We start from the raw sequence: 18686 nt of genomic DNA, 5'->3' as shown, positions 1-18686 counted from the left end.
GAACAGTGAAGCCCCAGAACCCCACAGCTCCAGGTCCTCAGCTCTGTGATGGGGGCTACCCAATTCCTTCGCAGAACCCCTGCTGCCTTACCCTGTCATCAGATGGTGTCAGGGGTCAGCAGGAATACATTTTGAACAGACATCAGCCCTGTAGTCGTGAAGAATATCTTTCCATTCTGGGGAGGTGGAGGGGTGAGGTGGGGAATGGGCTTTGACCTGGCAGAGCTGGCTGCTAGAAAGCTTCCTTCTCAAGGGCCCAGCTTTGGACATTATGGGAAAGTCTGCTCCTGTTGAAGGTTCTGTCTGTGTGACTCTGGGGTGTACTCTTCCAGTGTGGCCCCCACACGGGAGACCCACCATCTATATCTTTCCTTGGTGTGTCTACAAGGGCAAAATGGGGACAGTGTGACTTCCTTGGCAGGAACTATGGATCAGCACTGTAGCCACTTAAAGTAACAAGCAACAATGAAATTAATTTTTATAATATACTTGGGTTAACTCAATTTACCTAACTGATTGCATTTGAACTTGCAATCAACCTAAAACATCATTGTGTGTGTGTATGTACCAAGTCACTTCCGTTGTGTCCAAATTTTTGCGACCCTATGAACTAACTGTAGCCGTCCAGGCTCCTCTGTCCATGGGATTCTCCAGGCAAGAATACTGGAGTGGGTTGCCATGCCCTCCTCCTGGGGATCTTCCCCACTCAGGGATAGAACCTGTGCCTCGTATGTCTCCTATATTGGCAAGCAGGTTCTTTACCACTAGTACCACCCAGGAAGCCCAAAATATCCTGTGACAATTTATTTTTTAATTTTTAAAAATGTTTATTTATTTATTTATGGCTGCACAAAATCTTCAATGCTGAGAGGGCTTTCCTCCAGTTGCAGCAAGCGCGGGCAACTCTAGTTGCAGTGTGAGGGCTTCTCATTGCAGCGGCTTCGGTATTGCAGAGCGCCAGCTCCAGGACATGCAGCCTTCAGTAGTTGCGGCAGGTGGCCTCAGGAGCCGTGGCTCCCGGATTCTAGAGCACAGGCTCAGTAGCCGTGGCACATGGCCTTAGTTGCTCTGCGGCATGTGGGATCTTCCCACACCAGGCATCAAACCCACGTCTCCTGCATTGGCAGGTGGATTCTTTGCCCTGAGCCACCAGGGAAGCCCCATTAGTGACTATTTTACATTCTCTTCTTTGTCCGCCATGTCTTCAGCATGTGTCAGTTAGGAGTGACATTTTTCAGCTCCAGAGCCACAAGTGGCCAGCGGCTACTATGCTGGCCGGGGATGGGGGAAGGAGTCACACCGGCCTGGTTCCGCCCTTCTGGACGCACCAGGAGAAGAAGCAGAGTGTCTAACCTGGGGAAGGGGATAGCACACTGAGAAAATCAAGGCCAAGGATTACATAGGCAGAAGCCTCAACCAAGCAGGGCTTCCTGGAACGTCCAAAGTTGGGCCCTTTGGCAGGGTGCTTTCCAGCAGCCAGTTCTGCCAGTTCAAAGCCCATTCCCCATCTCCCCCACTAGCCCCCCCACCTCCAGGAATGGAAAGAGATTCTTCGTGATCATAAGGCAGTCAGCCGTTCAAAATGTATGTCTGCTGATCCCTGACATCGTTACAATGGGGCGGCGGGAGGTGGGGCGGTGGTGGTTAGGCAACATGGGATCCCATGAGGGAAGTCTAGAGACTTCCAGACCCACGGACCTTCTCATTCCTTATGGGAAAAACGTGCTTGGTCCCACTCGCCCTTCTGAAAGGGTCGTTCGCTCGCTGCCTCCTGGCTTCCTCAGGGGCCCCGGCGGGCTTGACCTTGTCTCTGCTGCCGCGGCGGGCGGCGGGCACCCCCAGCCTCGGGGCCCCTCCTCGCTGCCCAGCCGGGCCACGTCGGCGGCAGGCCTCCTCTGCGACCCCGCGCCGGGCAGGGCGGGGGCTGCGGGGCGGAGCGGCCGGGGCCCCGCCTCCCTCGCTGCGCCTCCGGGTCGCCGCCTGCGCCCGGGAGCTGCTTCGCCGCCGCCCCGGAACCGGGAACCGGGCCGCAGTCATGCTGAGCCGGCTCGGGGCGCTGCTGCAGGAGGCCGTGGGGGCGGTGAGGCCAGAGGGGGGCCGGAAGGGCGGGCGCGGGGCCGGGAGAGGAGCCGGCGGGCGCGCGGGCGGGCGGAGGGCGCAGGCCGCCTGGGGGAAGGGACCCCTACCCGGGCCGCGCGGAGCCCTGTCCCGGGCCTCTTCGCTCCCCCGCCGCGCCCCCTCCCGGAGCCCTCTTCCCGTTTCCAGTGGCTTCTTTCTTGATCGTCCCTCTTCCCAGCTTTTCTTCAGGTCGCTCCAGCCCCTAACCCTTCGGCCCGAATTGCTTCCTGTTTATTTTCCCTGCTCCCGGAGTCTCCCAGTTCCCAAACTCCTCCGTGCCGAGTGCTCCCTGTCACCCAGTAATTTCTTCCCCAGATTCCCCCCAAGTCCCCTCCCCCAGCCTGTGGGCCTTGCTCCTGCCCCGCGCTCCTCCCTTCCTGGTCACCTGGCCTTAAAAAATAGCCGCCCCTTCCTCTGGTTCCTCGCCCTCGGACGCCTCCGAGACCTCACTCGCGCGGTCGGCCCTCTCACCTTCGACTTGGGAAGTGCAGGCCCCAACTGCCCAAGTCCCCAGGAAGGGTACAGATACAGTCCAAGTGTGTGTGTGTGGGGGGCGCCTAGCCCAGGAAGCAGTCTTATCCTGGGTACAAGTGCTGTTTCCAGAAGTTATCTCAATCCCAGGCTACCCCAAGCCCCGTTGACCTTGAGTCCCTAGAGGCCAACTCTGGTGGCGCCTGGGGTGGCCAGGGGGCCAAGGAGTTTGTGTTTCTGCCATTTTCTGTTGGGTTTGAAGCTGGTCAGAGGCTCCCACAGTTCACTCAGCAAGATAAAGGTGCTGGTTTAGATAGGGTAGGCAGGATGCCTTCCAGTTAAAGTAACCCTGCCAAGAATCTGCCTGTGAAGTTAACAGTTCTTTTGTCCATAGTCTAAACTCTGCTAATCGATCAGTTGAGTGTATCAAATGTTCTCGGGAGAAACAGCCTTGGGTTCTGTCCCTTTCCTCCTCAATGCGTGCCTGGGTGCTCAAGCTCTCAGCCCAGTCGTGTCCGACTCTCTGTGACCCCATGGACTGTAGCCAGCCAGGCTCCTCTGTCCATGGGATTTTCCAGGCAAGAATACTGGACTGGGTTGCCATTTCCTTCTCCAGGGGATCTTCCTGGACCAGGGATCGAACCCACATCTCCTGCATTGGCAGGGGGTTTCTTTACTGATGAGCCACCTCCCCAACACACAGCCCAGATCAGGGCTTATGAATGAGAACAGTCTCAGCCTTAAGCAAACTTGTGAAAAAAGTGAAAAGTTCCTGCTTTCTCAACTCTTTCACCTGCCCCAGCCCTGCCCTTGCAGGCACCTCGGGCCATCCTGTCTCTGGAGGGGGTTCCAGAATGATCTCTCCTCCCCTCCTCTCTGTCCCCAGTCAAAATAGCTGTCATCTTAGAACATAATCTGACATTCCTTCATACCTGTCTGGGAGAGCTCCAGACACAAGGTGGGCGGACAGGACAGGCAGGACCCCAGCCCCGAGGAGTGAATTTCTAATGCTTCCTCTGTAGAAATTTCAGCGTCTGGCTGAACGTGAGTTGGTGGTCCAGGGAGATATTTTTAGGCAGGTATCCTTAGGTCTCTCAGTATACAACATATAGTTGATGCCCTAGAAATTTGACTGGTCCCATGTGACCACCGGGGGACATGGGGGTCCCCTCTCCCTCCTCAACTCCAAGCTTGAGCACAGATCTTCCCAGGGCTGGGTCACAGGTTAAAACCCCCAGCAAGTTGCTTGACTCAACTTGACCCAGCAAGTGTTAAGGAGAAAGAGTGCTCTTTTCTGCCCCCTTCTGACAAAACAGAATAGCAATCTTTACAGTTATTTCTTAAAAAAAAAAAAAATTATCTTTAAAAAGAAATCATTTGGTGCAGTTTCTTTATTCTGGAGTTACAGTAGCTAACAATATATTCAGGTAAAGATTATCTGATGGGTTTTTTTTTTTTAGCTCTAATGGTTGTTTTTCTCCTTTTTTTTTTTTTTTTCCCTGGGTTGTTCTTTTTTGGTTTAAGTCCAGCTTAAGGCTTTAGGAGACTGTAAGTGAATTTTAAGGTTAGATGAGACCCCATCACAGGCTTGTGAGACTATCACAGTGTGGTTAAGGGTCAGAGGGTTTTCCCACAAGAAGGAACTGTGGGAAAGACTTAAGGAGTTGTTTGGTTTTTGTTTTTAATGTATTTCCATGTTATTTATTTATTTTTATTTTGGGCCGCACTGTGTCTTCGTTGCTGCTTGTGGCTTTCTCTAGCTTCGGCAAGTGGGCCTGCTCTCTGCTGCAGTGCTCGGGCTCATTGCCGGGGCTTCTCTTGTCATGGAACACTGGCCTAGGAGCACATGCTTCAGTAGCTGCAGCGCTGGGCTCAGGAGTTGCGGCTCTCAGACTCGAGGTGCATGGGCTCAGTAGTTGTGACGCTGTGGGTTTAGTTGCTTCACGGTGTGTGATCTTCTTGGACCAGGGGTCGAACCCGTGTCCCCTGCCTTGGCAGGCAAATTCTTAACCACTAGACCACTAGGGAAGTCCAGGTTTAAGGAGTTTGCTGAGATATTTTAGTAAGTATCAATGAGTAGCACTCTGTGCAGAGCCCTTTAGAGACTCTTAGAGATAGAAACACAGAACCCTGGCCTTCAGGGAGCTCACAGTCTCCTACAGAGATGATTGTTCACCCAACAATAATAGCATCATGTAGACCGTGATAAGATTCAGTCACTCCATGTGGTCCGTGTGTTTGGAATGACTGTGGGAGGTGCCACTCCCATAAAGTTCGTGGCCCCCACAGCTAACTCTGAAAGAAGACTGCCCAGGCCGCCAGGGCAAGGGGCAGTATCTCTGATTCAGTGTCATTTCTTCCTCCCCTTGTCATAATGGCCTGCTAAACCTTCGTTCTGCATTTGTCTCCTACACACCCACCAGATGACTCTTCGTCAGGAGCTCAGAAGATGTCACTGACCTGCACAGAAAAAAAAATGGACTTCTTGGTTTTGCCAAGAAGTTCAATGCCCCACACACTCATCCATCCATCCTTGTGCTGGACACACTTTGCAAAGATCCTTCTGCAGGAAACGTCTCTCCTGTGTCTCCTGTTGTTGAAGTCAGACCCAGCTCTTCGGGTTTTAGTTCCCGCATGACCTCAGCATAGCCTCTTCATTTCACTTGTTGGAACTGACCCTTCCTCGCCCAAAGGTCACTATCCACCTCTCCTGTGTTTTCACACTACTACTACTTCTTTTCTTTTATTTGACTGCCCTGGGTCTTAGCTGCCACATGCAGGATCTTTGATTTTCATTGTTGCATGTGGTATCTTCTATTTGTGACATGGGGCATCTAGTTCTGGACCAGGGATCAAACCCAGGTCACATGCATTAGGAACATGGAGTCTTAGCCACTGCACCAGCCACTGTCTCACACTATTTCCTGTAGTTGAGTCATTCAGTGAATTTTATATTCTCTTCTCCTCCATGGCACGTTTCTGGAGGACTGGCTCTTTGACATCCTGGTGTGGCTCATAACATCAGGCGTGGTGTTTTGTACATGGTAGGCATCAACAGATACCTACTGAGGGAGTTATGGAAGGAGGAGACACCCTGTCCTGTGGCGCAGTAAAGCATGAAGTTAGAAAGAGGTGCGTCCAGGGACCCTGGAGACAACTTTGTGGAGGTGGTAGCTTTGAGTTGGACCTCACTGGGAACTGCTAGGACCTAGACAGGTGTAGGGAGATATACAGGGCCTCCTAGGCAGAGGAGCAGCTGGAGGAAAGACCATAAGGTAGGGATGTGGGTAGGGACTACTGGAATATGCATTTTTCCCCTGGGAACATTTACTCTGCCAGAAAAGAGAAGAAATGCCCTTTTTGGAGAAGTTTTCAGAGGTAGTGGTTATTACCAGTTCAAGATTAGTTCCAGCTGGGGCGTGGGAATGGAGAGGTTGCTTTAGGAGAAGGGGGAGATTTAAGGGCTGCTCATGGAAGATCAGAATTCCCTGGGGTGACTGAAGGAGCCGGAGGAGGTGTGGACAGGAGTAGAACTGAGAGAAGATAGGGGTGCGCAGCCTGCACTGTGAACCAAAGATGCAACACGTTATAAGTAAGGTGGGCCTCGCAGGTGGCACAGTGGTAAGAACCTGCCTGCCAGTGCGGGAGACCCGGGTTCAATCCTGGGTCAGGAAGATCCCCTGGAGAAGGAAATGGCAACTCACTCCAGTATGCTTGCCTGGGAAATACCGTGAACAGAGGAGCCTGTAGGACTATGGTCCATGGGGTCACCAGAGTTAGACATGACTTATTAACTAAACCACCACCATGTTAGGCACTTTTGGTGGGTGCAAGCCACATGACATGTGGGATCCTAGTTCCGGATCAGGGATCCAACTGGCGCCCCCTGCATTGGAAGCACAGAGTCTTAACCACTGGACCCCCAGGGAAATCCCACTTGCTTCATGTTCTAACATTACCCACCTGGCTGAACTGAGTTGTGGCTGCCTTCAACCCAAATTTTCAGACTGTCAGAGTGAAATGGACCTGGATGCTTTGTCTCTGCCACATTTTCCACTTGGATTTTGTTGTTTTGGGGGTGCTCTCCTGTTTACCTCCTCGAACATTTGTTGTAGTAGAACCACGTTGTACAGAAATGATCTGTTTCTATGTCTGTTTTCCCCACCAAGAATCTTCGCCACTCTGGGACGGGGGACAATCATGACATGTTTCAGGACCACAACATCTCAAGGAGGGAGGGGGTGTCTGGGGAGAAGACACAGGAGATTATTGGCAGATATGAAGACAATGTGGAGATGTCTTGGAGAAAATGTGTTACTAATTCATTTTGAGAACCCAGGATCCCAAGAGCCTCTTCCAGGGCCCAGCAGCCGTCCAACACTTAGCAGATGGTGGGATGTCCTAGTGGTAGCCACTTAGGTTGTGTCTGCTCTCTCCACAGCGGGAGCCCAGCATTGACCTGCTGGAGGCCTTCGTCGAACACTGGAAGGGCATCACGAACTACTACATCGAAAGTACAGGTGGGGCCTGGTCTCCTTCCATGCAGGGATCTCTGGAGGGTGTGGGGAGCGAGGGTGGGTGGGGGTCACCCCACAGCTCAGAGATGCAGGCATCCTGGGGAAGGTGATATCCACTGCCCACTTCAGAGTGGGGGCTGCCCCACCCTGACCTTCCAGGTAGGGACCCGTGTGAGTAGGAGCAGGGACAAGGAGGTGGGGTCTCACCGGCCTGACTCTGCATCCCAGAGGTTGAACTCCATTCGCCCTTAGCTGGGCAGAGCGTCCAGGCCTTCAGTCCCCAGGTGCCTGTGCCCAGGGCTTACTGACTAAAGAAAAGAAGTAGGATAAATTCCTTTTTTCCTTGAGCCAACTTCGAGGGCATTTCCCTTGTAGAGACCTGGCATAGGATGAGAAGAAACCAAGGCATGTAGCATGCCTGGTCCTTCTCCCCCAGCTGACACTCTAGCTCTGGTTCATCTGGGCCCATCAGGATCCCTCATTGAGGGGGCAGCGTCTCATTGGCTGCTTTGTAATCGGTATGCTGGGCTTGATGGAGATGCACTGGTTGCTAGGTAACCTTCCCTGCATTCCTTGCCTTCCACCTCCTAGAGTTCAGACTTGGGATTGACTCGTTTTGTTGTTGTTTGTTCAGTCGCTCAGTCCTGTCCTGTCTGACTCAGTCCTGTCTGACTCAGTCCTGTCTGACTCTTTGTGACCCCATGGACTGTAGCCCGCCAGGCTCCTGTAGAGTTTGCTCAAATTCATGTCCATTGAGTCGGTGATGCTGTCTAACCATCTCATCTACTATTGCACCTGCCGTCTGCCTACACCTTTCCTAAAGGCTTTACTTCCAGCCTGAGTCAGCCCAAAAATTAAAAGTGGCCTTAGGACACTGTGAGGGACCCTCTGAGTGTTCTGTTAGACCCAGGTCCTCAGTCTTGGCACTGGTGACATCTGGACGGGCTCGATCTTTGTTGTAGGGGGTGGGGGGTACGCCGTATGTTCAGCAGCAACTCTGACCTCTCCCCACTAGGTGCCGGTAGCACCCCCTCCATTATGATGAACATAAATGTCTCTCCAGACACCGCCAGATATCCAGGGGAGCAGGGGCAAAACTGCCCCCAGTTAAGAATGATTGCTTTAGGTGGTGCAGTGGTCAAGAGTCCTTGATTCCATAGCAGGGGGCACAGGTTCAATCCCTGGTCAGGGAGATAAGATCCTCATGCTGCACAGCAGCAAAAAAAAAAATCCTGATCCATACCAATAGGTCATTTTATGGGATTAATATAAATGTAAAATATATAATATTTTATATATTAATATATAATATTTTATATAATCTAAAATAACAAGCAATATTTTTTAAAAAGAATGCTTTAGACTGACAATCTCTTTTTTTAAATTGAGATGTAATTGACATATAACATTATGTTAGTTTCAGGTGTACGACATACTGATTCAATACATGGATATATTGTGAATTGATCATCACAGTAGGTCTAGTTAACATCTGTCACCACCCATAGCTACAATTTTTTTTTCCTGTGATGAGAAATTTTAAGATCTTCTCTGTTAGCAACTTTCAAATATACAACATTATTAACTCTATTCTTCATGCTGTACATTACATCCCCAGGATTTATTTTACCTCTTAAATTTTGCACCTTTTAGACTGAAGATCTCTTGTTATGGAGTCACAAGCAGAAAACTAGGAAAAGTTCTAGAACTGCCTCAGGTCCACCTGGGGCTTCACCTGGCCCAGTCCATTAATTACCAGATGGTCCCTGGACCAGAGGTGCAGGGCTGGGTGAGGTGAGCTTGCCTATGCTTTCAAGAAAAGCTAGGGGGTGCTGCAAGGCCAGTCCCAAAGTACCAGAACTTTCTTTATAAAAATCCTCCACCCTCTGAGACTGACTAAGAAAACTCCACTAGCCAGCAGGACCTGGGCATCAGGAAGTGAGTTTGAGTTGAACCCGTGGTCATAAATGGATTTTTTTTCAGCTTCTTAAAAAAAAAGAGAAAATAGAGTATTGCCTTCCGTGAGTATAAAAGACATAAATAGGCCCCCAGAGGTTATGTTAGGAAGCTGAAGACAGCTTCTAAATTATATAACAGAGACCCCTGAGCCCATAGCCTCTCACTCAGGCCCAGAGCTGGCCGGCAGCCCACCAACTGTCCTTCCCCAGGGTTCAGAGAAAAAACTGCTGCTTGCTTTTCTCTAATAAACTGCTGGGACCTGCACACATGCCCTGTCAGATAGCTATATCCTGAGCTTCATCTACAAGGTCTTTAGTCTTTTTAGCTAGTGCATGCTAAGTCAGTTCAGTCATGTCTGACTCTTGCAACCCCATGGACTGTAACCCACCAGGCTCCTCTGCCCATGGGATTTTTCAGGCAAGAATACTGGAGTGGGTTGCCATGCCCTTCTCAGGGGATCTTCCCCACCCAGGGATCCAACCCATGTCTCTTAGTCTCCTGCATTGGCAGGCAGGTTCTTTACCACTAGCACCACCTGGGAAGCCCTTTTTAGGGTTAGCTGAGGAGGCATCCCCCACTCCAGTACTCTTGCCTGGACGGAGGAGCCTGGTAGGCTGCAGTCCATGGGGTCGTGAAGAGTCGGGCACCACTGAGCGACTTCACTTTCACTTTTCACTTTCATGCATTGGAGAAGGAAATGGCAACCCACTCCAGTATTCTTGCCTACAGAATCCCAGGGACAGGGGAGCCTCGTGGGCTGCCGTCTAGGGGGTCGCAGAGTTGGACACGACTGAAGCAAGTTAGCAGCAGCAGCAGCGAGGCATCAACTGCTCAGTAAACTTCCCTTTGCTCTGGTCTTTGAAGAAAACTGCTAACCTGGCCTTCTCCAGGTTGTTCGCTGTCTACCACCCCCACCCCCCCACCTCCCCTAGACCCTGTGGCTTGACCCTTTAAGCCACAGTATCCCTGGACTTCACCCCATTCACCTTGTTTCCTGGCTCTCTGTTAGATGAGAACACCCCGGCCAAGAAAACAGATATTCCCTGGCGGCTGAAGCAGATGCTGGATATCCTGGTCTACGAGGAGAAGCAGCAGGCGGCGGCTGGCGAGGCGGGGCCGTGCCTGGAGTACCTGCTGCAGCACAAGATCCTGGAGACGCTGTGCACGCTGGGCAAGGCCGAGGTGGGCCGGGCCTCGGGCGCCTCTGGAACCTTCCGCCTGAGCCGGGGCCCCGGGGATCCAGGTCTTCCTACCTGTGCGCCTAGTGCCCACCCCGGGGCAGGCTGCGGCGTGAGCTCGGCGGGGACGGGATCGCTGGGGATGGCTCAGAACAGCCGCCCCCCTCCCCAGGCTTCAGACCCTCGCTGCTTTGCTGTGGTGGCTGTTCTCGCTGTCACTGGCTTGAGGACACGCTCCCTTTTGTTCAGTCCCCGTTCGGTCATCAGTGATGTACTGAGGACCAACCATGTACCGGCCACTGCCCAGGTGCTGGGGGCCCGACAGTGATTGAAACTGGCGAAAATTCTAGTCAGGCGCATCAAAGGAGCCCACGGATAGTATGTTCAATAACGATAAGGTTAGGGACAAAAATTAAGCGAGAAAGGGGCTGGGCAGCAGCGGGAGGCCAGTTTCCTAGGGTGAGAGGAGGCGGCGCTGGTGGAGAAGGCAGCAGCCCTCCCGCGCAGTGAGGGGCGGAGCGGTCCGGGGGGGCGTTGCCTCGCCGTCTGACTGACAGGCGGTCTGTCCCCGCCCCGCAGTACCCACCCGGCATGCGGCAGCAAGTGCTGCAGTTCTTCAGCAAGGTTCTGGCCCAAGTGCAGCACCCGCTCCTGCATTATCTCAACGTCCACAGACCCGTGCAGGTGAGGGGCCCGGAAGCTGAGGGGCGTCCGGGGTGAGGCCTGTGCTTTCAAGCAAAGCTGGTGGGGGTGGGGCTGCTCCAAGGCCAGGCCAAAGCACCAAGACTTCCCTAACAAAAAAAGAGCAGCCCCTACCCCCCAGCTTCTCCATCAGGCCTTGGGCACCGTGCCACAGGACTTGAGTCTGAACCCATGGTCATGCACAGATTCTGTTTCCTGCTGCCCCATCCCCCTCTTCTCTCTGCCCTGCTCCCCTTCCAGAAACTTCTCCGACTTGGTGGGACAGTTCCTGGATCCCTCACAGAAAAGGAGGAGGTGCAGTTCACCACCGTCCTCTGCTCCAAGATCCAGCAGGACCCAGCCCTGCTCACCTACATCCTAGAAGTGAGCGCCTCTGGGGAGCAAGAGGGGGAGGGCCCAGACCCCAGGGCAAGCCCCCTGTGGCCCTGCTGAAGGGGCAGAAGGATGGAGCAGGTACTGGGGAGGCACTTGGCAGGTTCCCCTCCAGCTCTACACTGAGGCGCCCTTTGGAGTCCCAAGGGGCTGTCATGGAGAATGGTCTGCACCACGGCCTGGCCTTACCCATCCTCCCTTGCAGGGTAAAAAGACTATTGGTAGGAAGAAGGCATCCAGAGAAGCCACTGCCTCGCTGAGAGAGGCAGCCAGTGTCAGGGACAAGGACTGCCCGCAGAGCAAGGCTCCCGACAGTGGTCCCTGCGGGGCCTGGGCCTCAAGCGCCCAGCTGCCTGCTGAGACCGAGGAGCCAGATGGACCGATCGGGGAGAGCAGCCTCATTACCTCCCTGATTGGCTTGTGCAAGAGCAAGGTGCCGGCAGCCCCCAAAACGCAGGGGGCGGGGACGGGGTGGGTGGGTCGCTGGGAGGGCACTTGTGGGGATCAGCCACAGGCCCCTGAAGTCCTGCCCTTGCCCCCAGAAAGGTCGGGTGGCCCTGAAGGCCCAGGAGAACCTGCTGCTCCTGGTACGCGTGGCGTCCCAGGCAGCTGCCACCTGCCTAGTGCAGAGCAGCCCTTGTTGTCCTGCCGTCGTCGAGCGCCTCTGCCAGCTCTACCAGTCCCTGCCCAGCGCCCTGGACCCTGCAGACATTGCCGCTATAGAGGGCATCAGCTGGAGGTAGGCGTTCAGCCAGGGAAGCCAGGTCTATGCTCGCAGCAGCTGGAAGCCCTACCTGCCATCTTCCTGGTAGCCTCTCTTGTTTTCCGAGGGGGGTGGGGACCCCTGCTGGCCACCCTCCTCCTGAGGTTATAGCCCATGCCAGGGGCCTTCTCACCCTCCGGGAAAGCATCACTCTGGTTTCTGCCCTCAGGGAAAGTGAAAGTGTTAAGTCAATTCAGTTGTGCCCAACTCTTTGTTGCCCCATGGACTATAGCCTGCCAGCCTCCTCTGTCCATGGATTCTCCAGGCAAGAATACTGGAGTGGGTTGCCATTTCCTTCTCCAGGGGGTCTTTCCCACCCAGGGATTGAACCCAGGTGTTGTGCACTGCGGGCAGATTCTTTACCTGCTGGTCTGAGCCACCAGTCTGCCCTCGGGGCCCCCAGTAGAATGGCCCTCCGGCAGTGGAGGTTCCAAGGCAAAGGGCGAAAGAGCCCACTTCCTGGCTGTACCGGAAGCAGGCCTCACACACCTCCCTTGCTCTCGCACAGGTTACCCAGCGCCCCGTCTGATGAGGCTTCCTTCCCCGGCAAGGAGGCCTTGGCTGCCTTTTTGGGCTGGTTCGACTACTGTGACCACCTCATCACAGAGGCACACGCGGTGAGCAGAGCCGGCGCTCCTCCCCACCTCCAGCTTCACGCTACTCTGTTCTGTCTCTACCTGGAGGACCTGGGGGGGGAAGGGTCTCTTGGGAGCTGGGTGGGGCCCAGGATCAGCAGACCCCCTCTGCTTGTTATGTAAGGCTCTGTGCAAGGACACAGCTGTTTCTCAGTGGAAAATGGTCGGTGGTCAGTAAAACGCGTTTTAAGACGTGCTCTTTGGCACCCAGGTGGTTTCAGATGCCTTGGCAAAGGCTGTGGCTGAGAAGTTATTTGTGGAAATTCTGCAGCCCCAGCTCCTACACGTGTAAGTTCTATCTGGTTCCCTCCAGCTGTGGCTATGCTCCGGGTGAAACGCCTACCCCACCAAACCCCTTCCTGTGCTGGAGGCCAGGGACCTCCTTGGCCAGAGTCATGGAATCGGGGGCTCCATGGGCCGATGATGCCCCTCACACACCTGCGGCCCAGAGCCATGTGGGTCAACCACGGCCCCCGACCCTGGGACTCCAGAACCTCCAGTGGAGCAGGGAATGAGCAGAGCAGATGCCAGCGAAGCAGGAAGGGCTCTGCGCCTCCCCCCGGCCCTCCCCGCCCTCCTCTGCCGGCCTCTGCCTGTGTGGCTCAGTGGGCTCTCCCCGTAGGTCCGAGCAGAGCGTCCTGACGTCCACTGCCCTGCTCACAGTCATGCTGCGCCAGCTCCGCGCCCCGGCGCTGCTGCGGGAGGCGGTGGCCTTCCTCCTGGGCATGGACCAGCAGCCTGCAGCCCCCGAGGACAGCCCCCGCACCCTGTGTGCCCACCTCATCAGGCACTGTGACCACCTCTCTGATGAGGTGAGGCGGGTGGCCCTCCTCTCTATTCACCTGCACCCCACCTTGCCCACGGGATTTCCAGAAGCTTCTTCCCATTTTTATTAGCTTTCAAGGCGGTTCTACCCTTGAGGCATTGAAACCCAGCTCCGTCTCCCCTCCAAACAAAGAAAAAGACAGTGACCCAGTGATTAGTAGCCAAACTCTTTTGTCCCGCAGTATTTTTCTCTGATTACTTACTTACGATGACACTTTTTATTTTTACAAAGTGCTTTTTTTATATTCACCTGGCCTGTAGGAGGCTGACAGCCACTCTGTGAGGTAGGCGAGGCCGGTATTCCATTTTTCAGACATGGAAACTTAAGGTGCAGAGGAGCCAGCTGGCTTGCCTGATACCACACCTCAAATTAGTTAATAGAACTGAGACCAGCCAGACTTCTGGTTCTCGGGCCCGTGCCCATTTGCTCCCCTGGAAACCTGCCACCTGAGCCCCTGGCCAGGGGAGGCAATTCTCCCCATCCTAGGGGACCTCTTCTCACCCGGGTGAGCAGTTTCCAGGCACCCCTGGAGGCCCGCATGGGGAAGGGGTTTTGCGCTGATTCCTTCTTGCCCCAGATCAGCATCGCCACACTGCGGCTATTTGAGGAGCTACTGCAGAAGCCCCATGAGCAGATTGTCCGGAGCCTGATCCTATGCCACCTGGAGGGCCGCGCTTACGTGGCCCGTGGCTCGCCCGAGCCCGAGAGCTATGAGGACACCCTGTAAGTGAAACCTGGTGCCTTGGGGAGGCCTTGGGCCACGTGGAACCCCCTCCCCTGGCCCCCCGCTGGTTCCTATGTTCACTGGAGCTGCGCTTTTCTGCCTGGCGCAGAGATCTAGAGGAGGATCCCTACTTCACCGACAGCTTCCTCGACTCTGGCTTTCAGCCCTCGGTGAAGCCTCCCCCGGCCCCTGCCACCAACCCCGACGGCAAGACAGCGGTGACCGAGATTGTCAACAGGTAGGGGCCCATCAGGAAGTCCAATCCACCTGAGCCCTGACGGGGCACAGGCTGGGATAGAGTGTTCCCGAGGCCTGGAAATGGAGCAGGGCAGCCCAGGCTGGGCCTCCTCCCCACATCTAGGGTCTGTCTCTCAGCTTCCTCTGCCTCGTTCCTGAGGAAGCCAAGACGTCGGCCTTCCTGGAGGAGACGGGGTACGACACGTACGTCCACGACGCTTATGGACTGGTGAGTGTGGAGGCCTCTGCCAGTGCCGGGTCCTCGCCACTCAGAGTGTGGGGCCGACGCACTCCGCCCCTGTCATCTCCAGCCCAGCGCGCCCAGCTCTGGCCACGCGCCCGGCCCCGTCTGCCTGTGTGGCTCTCCCAGTCTGCCGCACCCCTGACCCTGGCGTGTGTTAGTCACTCACTTGTGTCTGACTCTTTCTGACCCCATGGACTGTAGCCTGCCAGGCTCCTCTGTCCATGGGATTCTCCGGGCAAAAATACTGGAGTGTGTGGCCATTTCCTCCTCAGCCCATGTCCTTAACTCTCCTGCCTCTTTTAGTTCCAGGAGTGCAGCTCCCGAGTGACACCCTGGGGCTGGCCACTGGCTCCCCCACCCCTGGACCCCCATGAACCCGAACGGCCTTTCTTTGAGGGTCCCTTCCTCCAAATGCTGTTTGACCGCATGTCCCGGATTTTAGAACAGGTAGACAGCAGGGCTGGGCCCTAGCCATGGGGTGAGGTCTCTGGAGTCCTTCGGTAGAGCAGGGCCCAGCCCTGGGGGTCCAGTCATTTTCCCTTCCCTCCACGACCCCCCTCAATCCCCACCTCTCTCCAGCCAGGAAGCCCCGTTTCGCCTCTGCTTCACACGCCCTAACACGTCCTGGCCCTCAGCCCCAGGGAACCCATGACACACACATCACGTGCATCTCCAACCCCCGCACACGTTCACACTGGCCAGGCACAGTGCTGGGGTGGAGGGGGCAGGGGGAGAAAGGCTCAGCACCCCTGCCAACCCTCGCTCGTCCACTGCGCCCCCTGCAGCCATACAGCCTGAATCTGCAGGTGACCTCAGTGCTGTCCCGGCTCGCGCTTTTCCCCCACCCCCTCATCCACGAGTACCTCCTGGATCCCTACACCAGCCTGGCCCCTGGCTGCCGCAGCCTGTTCTCTGTGCTCGTCAGGGTAAGGGTGCCCGGCCGGGCCAGAGGAAGCATGTCAGTGCTGGGGGCAGGAGGGGAGGGCAGTGGGACGGGGGCAGGCTGGGGGCTGCTGGTGTGGGCACCCTTGCCAGTGCCAAGGGAGAACACAGGTACCGTCCACCCTCCCATGGTTTGACCAGGCCAGGGACCCCACGGCAGGGTCTCTGGTCTCCTCGTCACTCCCCTCTTGTTCCCGCTCCAGGTGATCGGGGACTTGATGCAGAGAATTCAGAGGGTGCCCCAGTTCCCAGGCAAACTGCTCCTGGTGCGCAGGCAGCTGATGGGCCAAGTCCCCGGGGAGCAGTAAGTACCCAAGGGAAGCGGGTGCCCAAGGAAAAGCCATGGGGTGGCATGGCGCGGGCTTCCGGGTGGGGGGGCACCAGGGCGGGGGCAGAGGGGGACCCGATGCTGAGACCTGTGGTCCCTCACAGATGCTCAGAGGTGGCCATCCCTGGGTAGTGCCTCACAGACACGGGGATGTCCCGCTGGGCACACTCCTCACGCTTCCCACCTCTGACCCCCGTGCTGTCTCCCTCAGGCTGGACCACCAGACCTTCCTCCAGGGCGTGGTCGTCCTGGAGGAGTTCTGCAAGGAGCTGGCTGCCATTGCTTTTGTCAAGTTCCCCCCACATGATCCTCACCTGCACCTCTCCAAACCCCCGGAAGGGCATGTCTGAGTCAAGAGGAGAGGCTCCCGTGCACGCCTCTGCCCAGGAGCTGCCCCTGCCTGGCAATGGTGCCGCCACGGCTCCTGGAGCAGGAGGTCCAGGGGCTGCCTTGGCTGTGTCTCTTTATATCCCAGGGGCTTCTACCTGTGGGGGTCTGGCCTTCCGCTCTTGGGTTGACTCAAGACCACCTTGGCCTGTTGACTGCACCAGACTGGATTTCAAGGAGTGGGTCTCAGGCACCAGAACCAAGGAGCCAAGGAGGTGGCTTCCTGGGCAGCACGGTGTCCTTGGGGCCCTCTCTGGGGAGCTGGGTGACAGCCAGGTGAGCCCCCAGACCCAGAGCATTTCTCTGCCTGTCAGCTGTGTCCACGGGTCTTCTGTGGCCGGAGCCAAGACCTGAGACTCAGTGGGGAGTGAGTCAGTGGCTCTGGGGCTGGTCAGGCCCCTGGGCCAGAGAGATGGGGGCACGGCCCTGCCTCTGTCCCACTCAGCACCACAGATGCCGCTAACACTTGATGCGTTTTCTCCCGCCTTCTCGGTTTAACCCTTGGGTAAGGGGCTGTGGATGGCAGGGCAAGCCCCTCTTCCAGCTCGCCCTCCTAGAGACTGTTGCAAAATTCCAAACAGCCTCGTGGCAAATGCCCAAAGCACGTCCCGCGCCCAGGCGGGGGCAGCTGCTAATGAGAAGCTTGATGCAACTGCAGCCAGGGCAGGAGAGGGCCTGGGGAGCTGGGGGGCTGGATGCCAGGCTCCGGCTCCAGCTGGTTTCTCGCTGGCGCCTTCTGAACCCGTCTCGGCAGGTCCACAGCACCTGGGCAGAGGGGCTCAGAGACCCAGGGAGGCCAGGCCTCACCCCGAGCACTCGGCTGGGGTTCTCCACAGAATACTGTTCCCAGCAGAGCCAGAAGGTCCGGGTCCAGGTGAGGCCAGGGTGCCCACCGGACCACAGCCCCTCCCCTCCCCCCCGCCCTGACCCCAAGGCCTGGCAGGGTGGGGCTGGGGCACAGGCAGTCCTTTGCGGTGCTGTTCTCCCAGCGTGCCCTCTGCGGCTGGGGCTGCCACCCCACCCGGCCCAAATCTGTCTCGACCTGCAGGAACACACAGGCGGCGCCAGGCATTACCTCACAGCAAACTGCAGTTGCTGGCTTGACTCCTGGGCAAGGAGGAGCAGGCCAGAGCCCCTTTCGCTTCCTTTTCCTGCCCATGCCGCTTCTAGAAGCCGGCCACAGGTTGCCAGGAGGTGACATGAAAGCGGAGGAAACTCAGTGACCTCTACCTCTCCTGCATTCCTCCAAGCTGGGGAGGATTTAACCGCTGTTCCTGAGGGCACCGTGCAAGTCCCTGCATGTGTGTGTGCCCACGCATGGGTGTCAGCGTGGGACGAGGGGGTGAACTGGGTCTGGACTCTTCGATTCAGAAAGAACGTTTGAGCATCTGGGAGTCAGACCCTCCCCTCCTCGATGCACTCGGGCATTCGCACGGCGTCTCCCCAGACAGTATGGCAATAAATGGTGTGGTTGCGTGGTCACAGCTGCCCCATTCTTCTCTGCCCTCCCCGTGTCCTTCTGCCCAGGGCTCCACTGCTCATTCAGGCACATCTTCCTCCTAAAGAAGTCGAATTTAAGTCCTCTCCCAGCACAGGAGCAGAGGCAGGGGCAGTGGGTGTGTGGTGGGGGCGGGTGGTAAACAGGGATGGGCTCTGGCGGCGCAAATGTGATGCTCCCCCAGCGCCTGCCAGGAACCAGGAAATCAGCCTCTTGGGCAGGGAGCTCTATTTCTGCTCGGCCTGCCTACAGCTGAGAGCCACAGCTCCAGAGATACTCTAGGGAATGGGCCACCTGGGGCATCCGTGCACAAGTCTCCTTTGCAGGGTTTGTGTTGCGAAAGGTATGACTGCTTTAGTGGTGAACAGTGGGCCTGAGTTTTATTTTCTGCAGCACTGTGCGGTGTGTGGGGTCTAGTTTCCTGACCAGGGATGCAACCCATGCCCCCTGCATCGGGAGTGTGGACTGCCAGGGAAGTCCTGGGCCTCACACTTAAAAGAATCTAGTCCCTGAGTGTGAAGAGATCCTCTGGGGAGGAGGGTCACCAAGAGTCCTCCAGGGAAGGCAAGAGGGAGGGCTGATCAGTGGCTTTCACCTCCTGGCATGTTCCAGTCACGTGGGTTGCTTTTAAAAATACCGATGCCCCGGTCCCACCCTCCACCAGTTAATCAGATCTCCGAGGGCGCACCCACAGTTGTTCTTTTAAGGCTCTCCAGGTGATTCTAGTGGGCACCCAGGGTTTAAAGTGCAAGAGTTAGGTGCTTAGTCGTGTCTGACTCTGACTC

General features: G+C 56.1%; 1 protein-coding gene across 5 annotated transcripts; it reads left to right on the top strand.

Annotated features, from left to right (window-relative positions):
• The first annotated feature begins 1701 nt into the window (after window positions 1-1701).
• FHIP2B (FHF complex subunit HOOK interacting protein 2B) lies at window positions 1702-17885 on the top strand. Of its 5 annotated transcripts, XR_011485032.1 has the most exons (18): window positions 1704-2080; window positions 7031-7109; window positions 10075-10247; window positions 10823-10927; window positions 11186-11308; window positions 11523-11750; window positions 11860-12056; window positions 12589-12697; window positions 12927-13003; window positions 13338-13527; window positions 14119-14264; window positions 14375-14503; window positions 14641-14731; window positions 15050-15193; window positions 15532-15672; window positions 15892-15992; window positions 16228-17277; window positions 17452-17885. XR_011485032.1 is itself a non-coding variant. In XM_070459700.1 (17 exons), the coding sequence occupies exons 1-17, from the start codon at window positions 1712-1714 to the stop codon at window positions 16364-16366; spliced, it is 2541 nt and encodes an 846-aa protein (XP_070315801.1). In that variant the 5' UTR covers window positions 1704-1711; the 3' UTR covers window positions 16367-17885. The 5 variants fall into 5 exon arrangements, 4 of the variants coding, with proteins under 4 accessions (XP_070315803.1, XP_070315802.1, XP_070315801.1 ...); XM_070459700.1 differs by having other exon boundaries at window positions 16228-17885; XM_070459703.1 differs by lacking the exon at window positions 1704-2080 and adding an exon at window positions 2546-2637 and having other exon boundaries at window positions 16228-17885.
• The last annotated feature ends 801 nt before the right edge of the window (window positions 17886-18686 follow it).

The sequence above is a fragment of the Odocoileus virginianus genome, chromosome 31, assembly GCF_023699985.2.
Source record: "Odocoileus virginianus isolate 20LAN1187 ecotype Illinois chromosome 31, Ovbor_1.2, whole genome shotgun sequence".
Classification (NCBI taxonomy): domain Eukaryota; kingdom Metazoa; phylum Chordata; class Mammalia; order Artiodactyla; family Cervidae; genus Odocoileus; species Odocoileus virginianus.
Note: the sequence above shows the minus strand (reverse complement) of the source record. Positions and strands in the feature narration are given on the sequence as shown.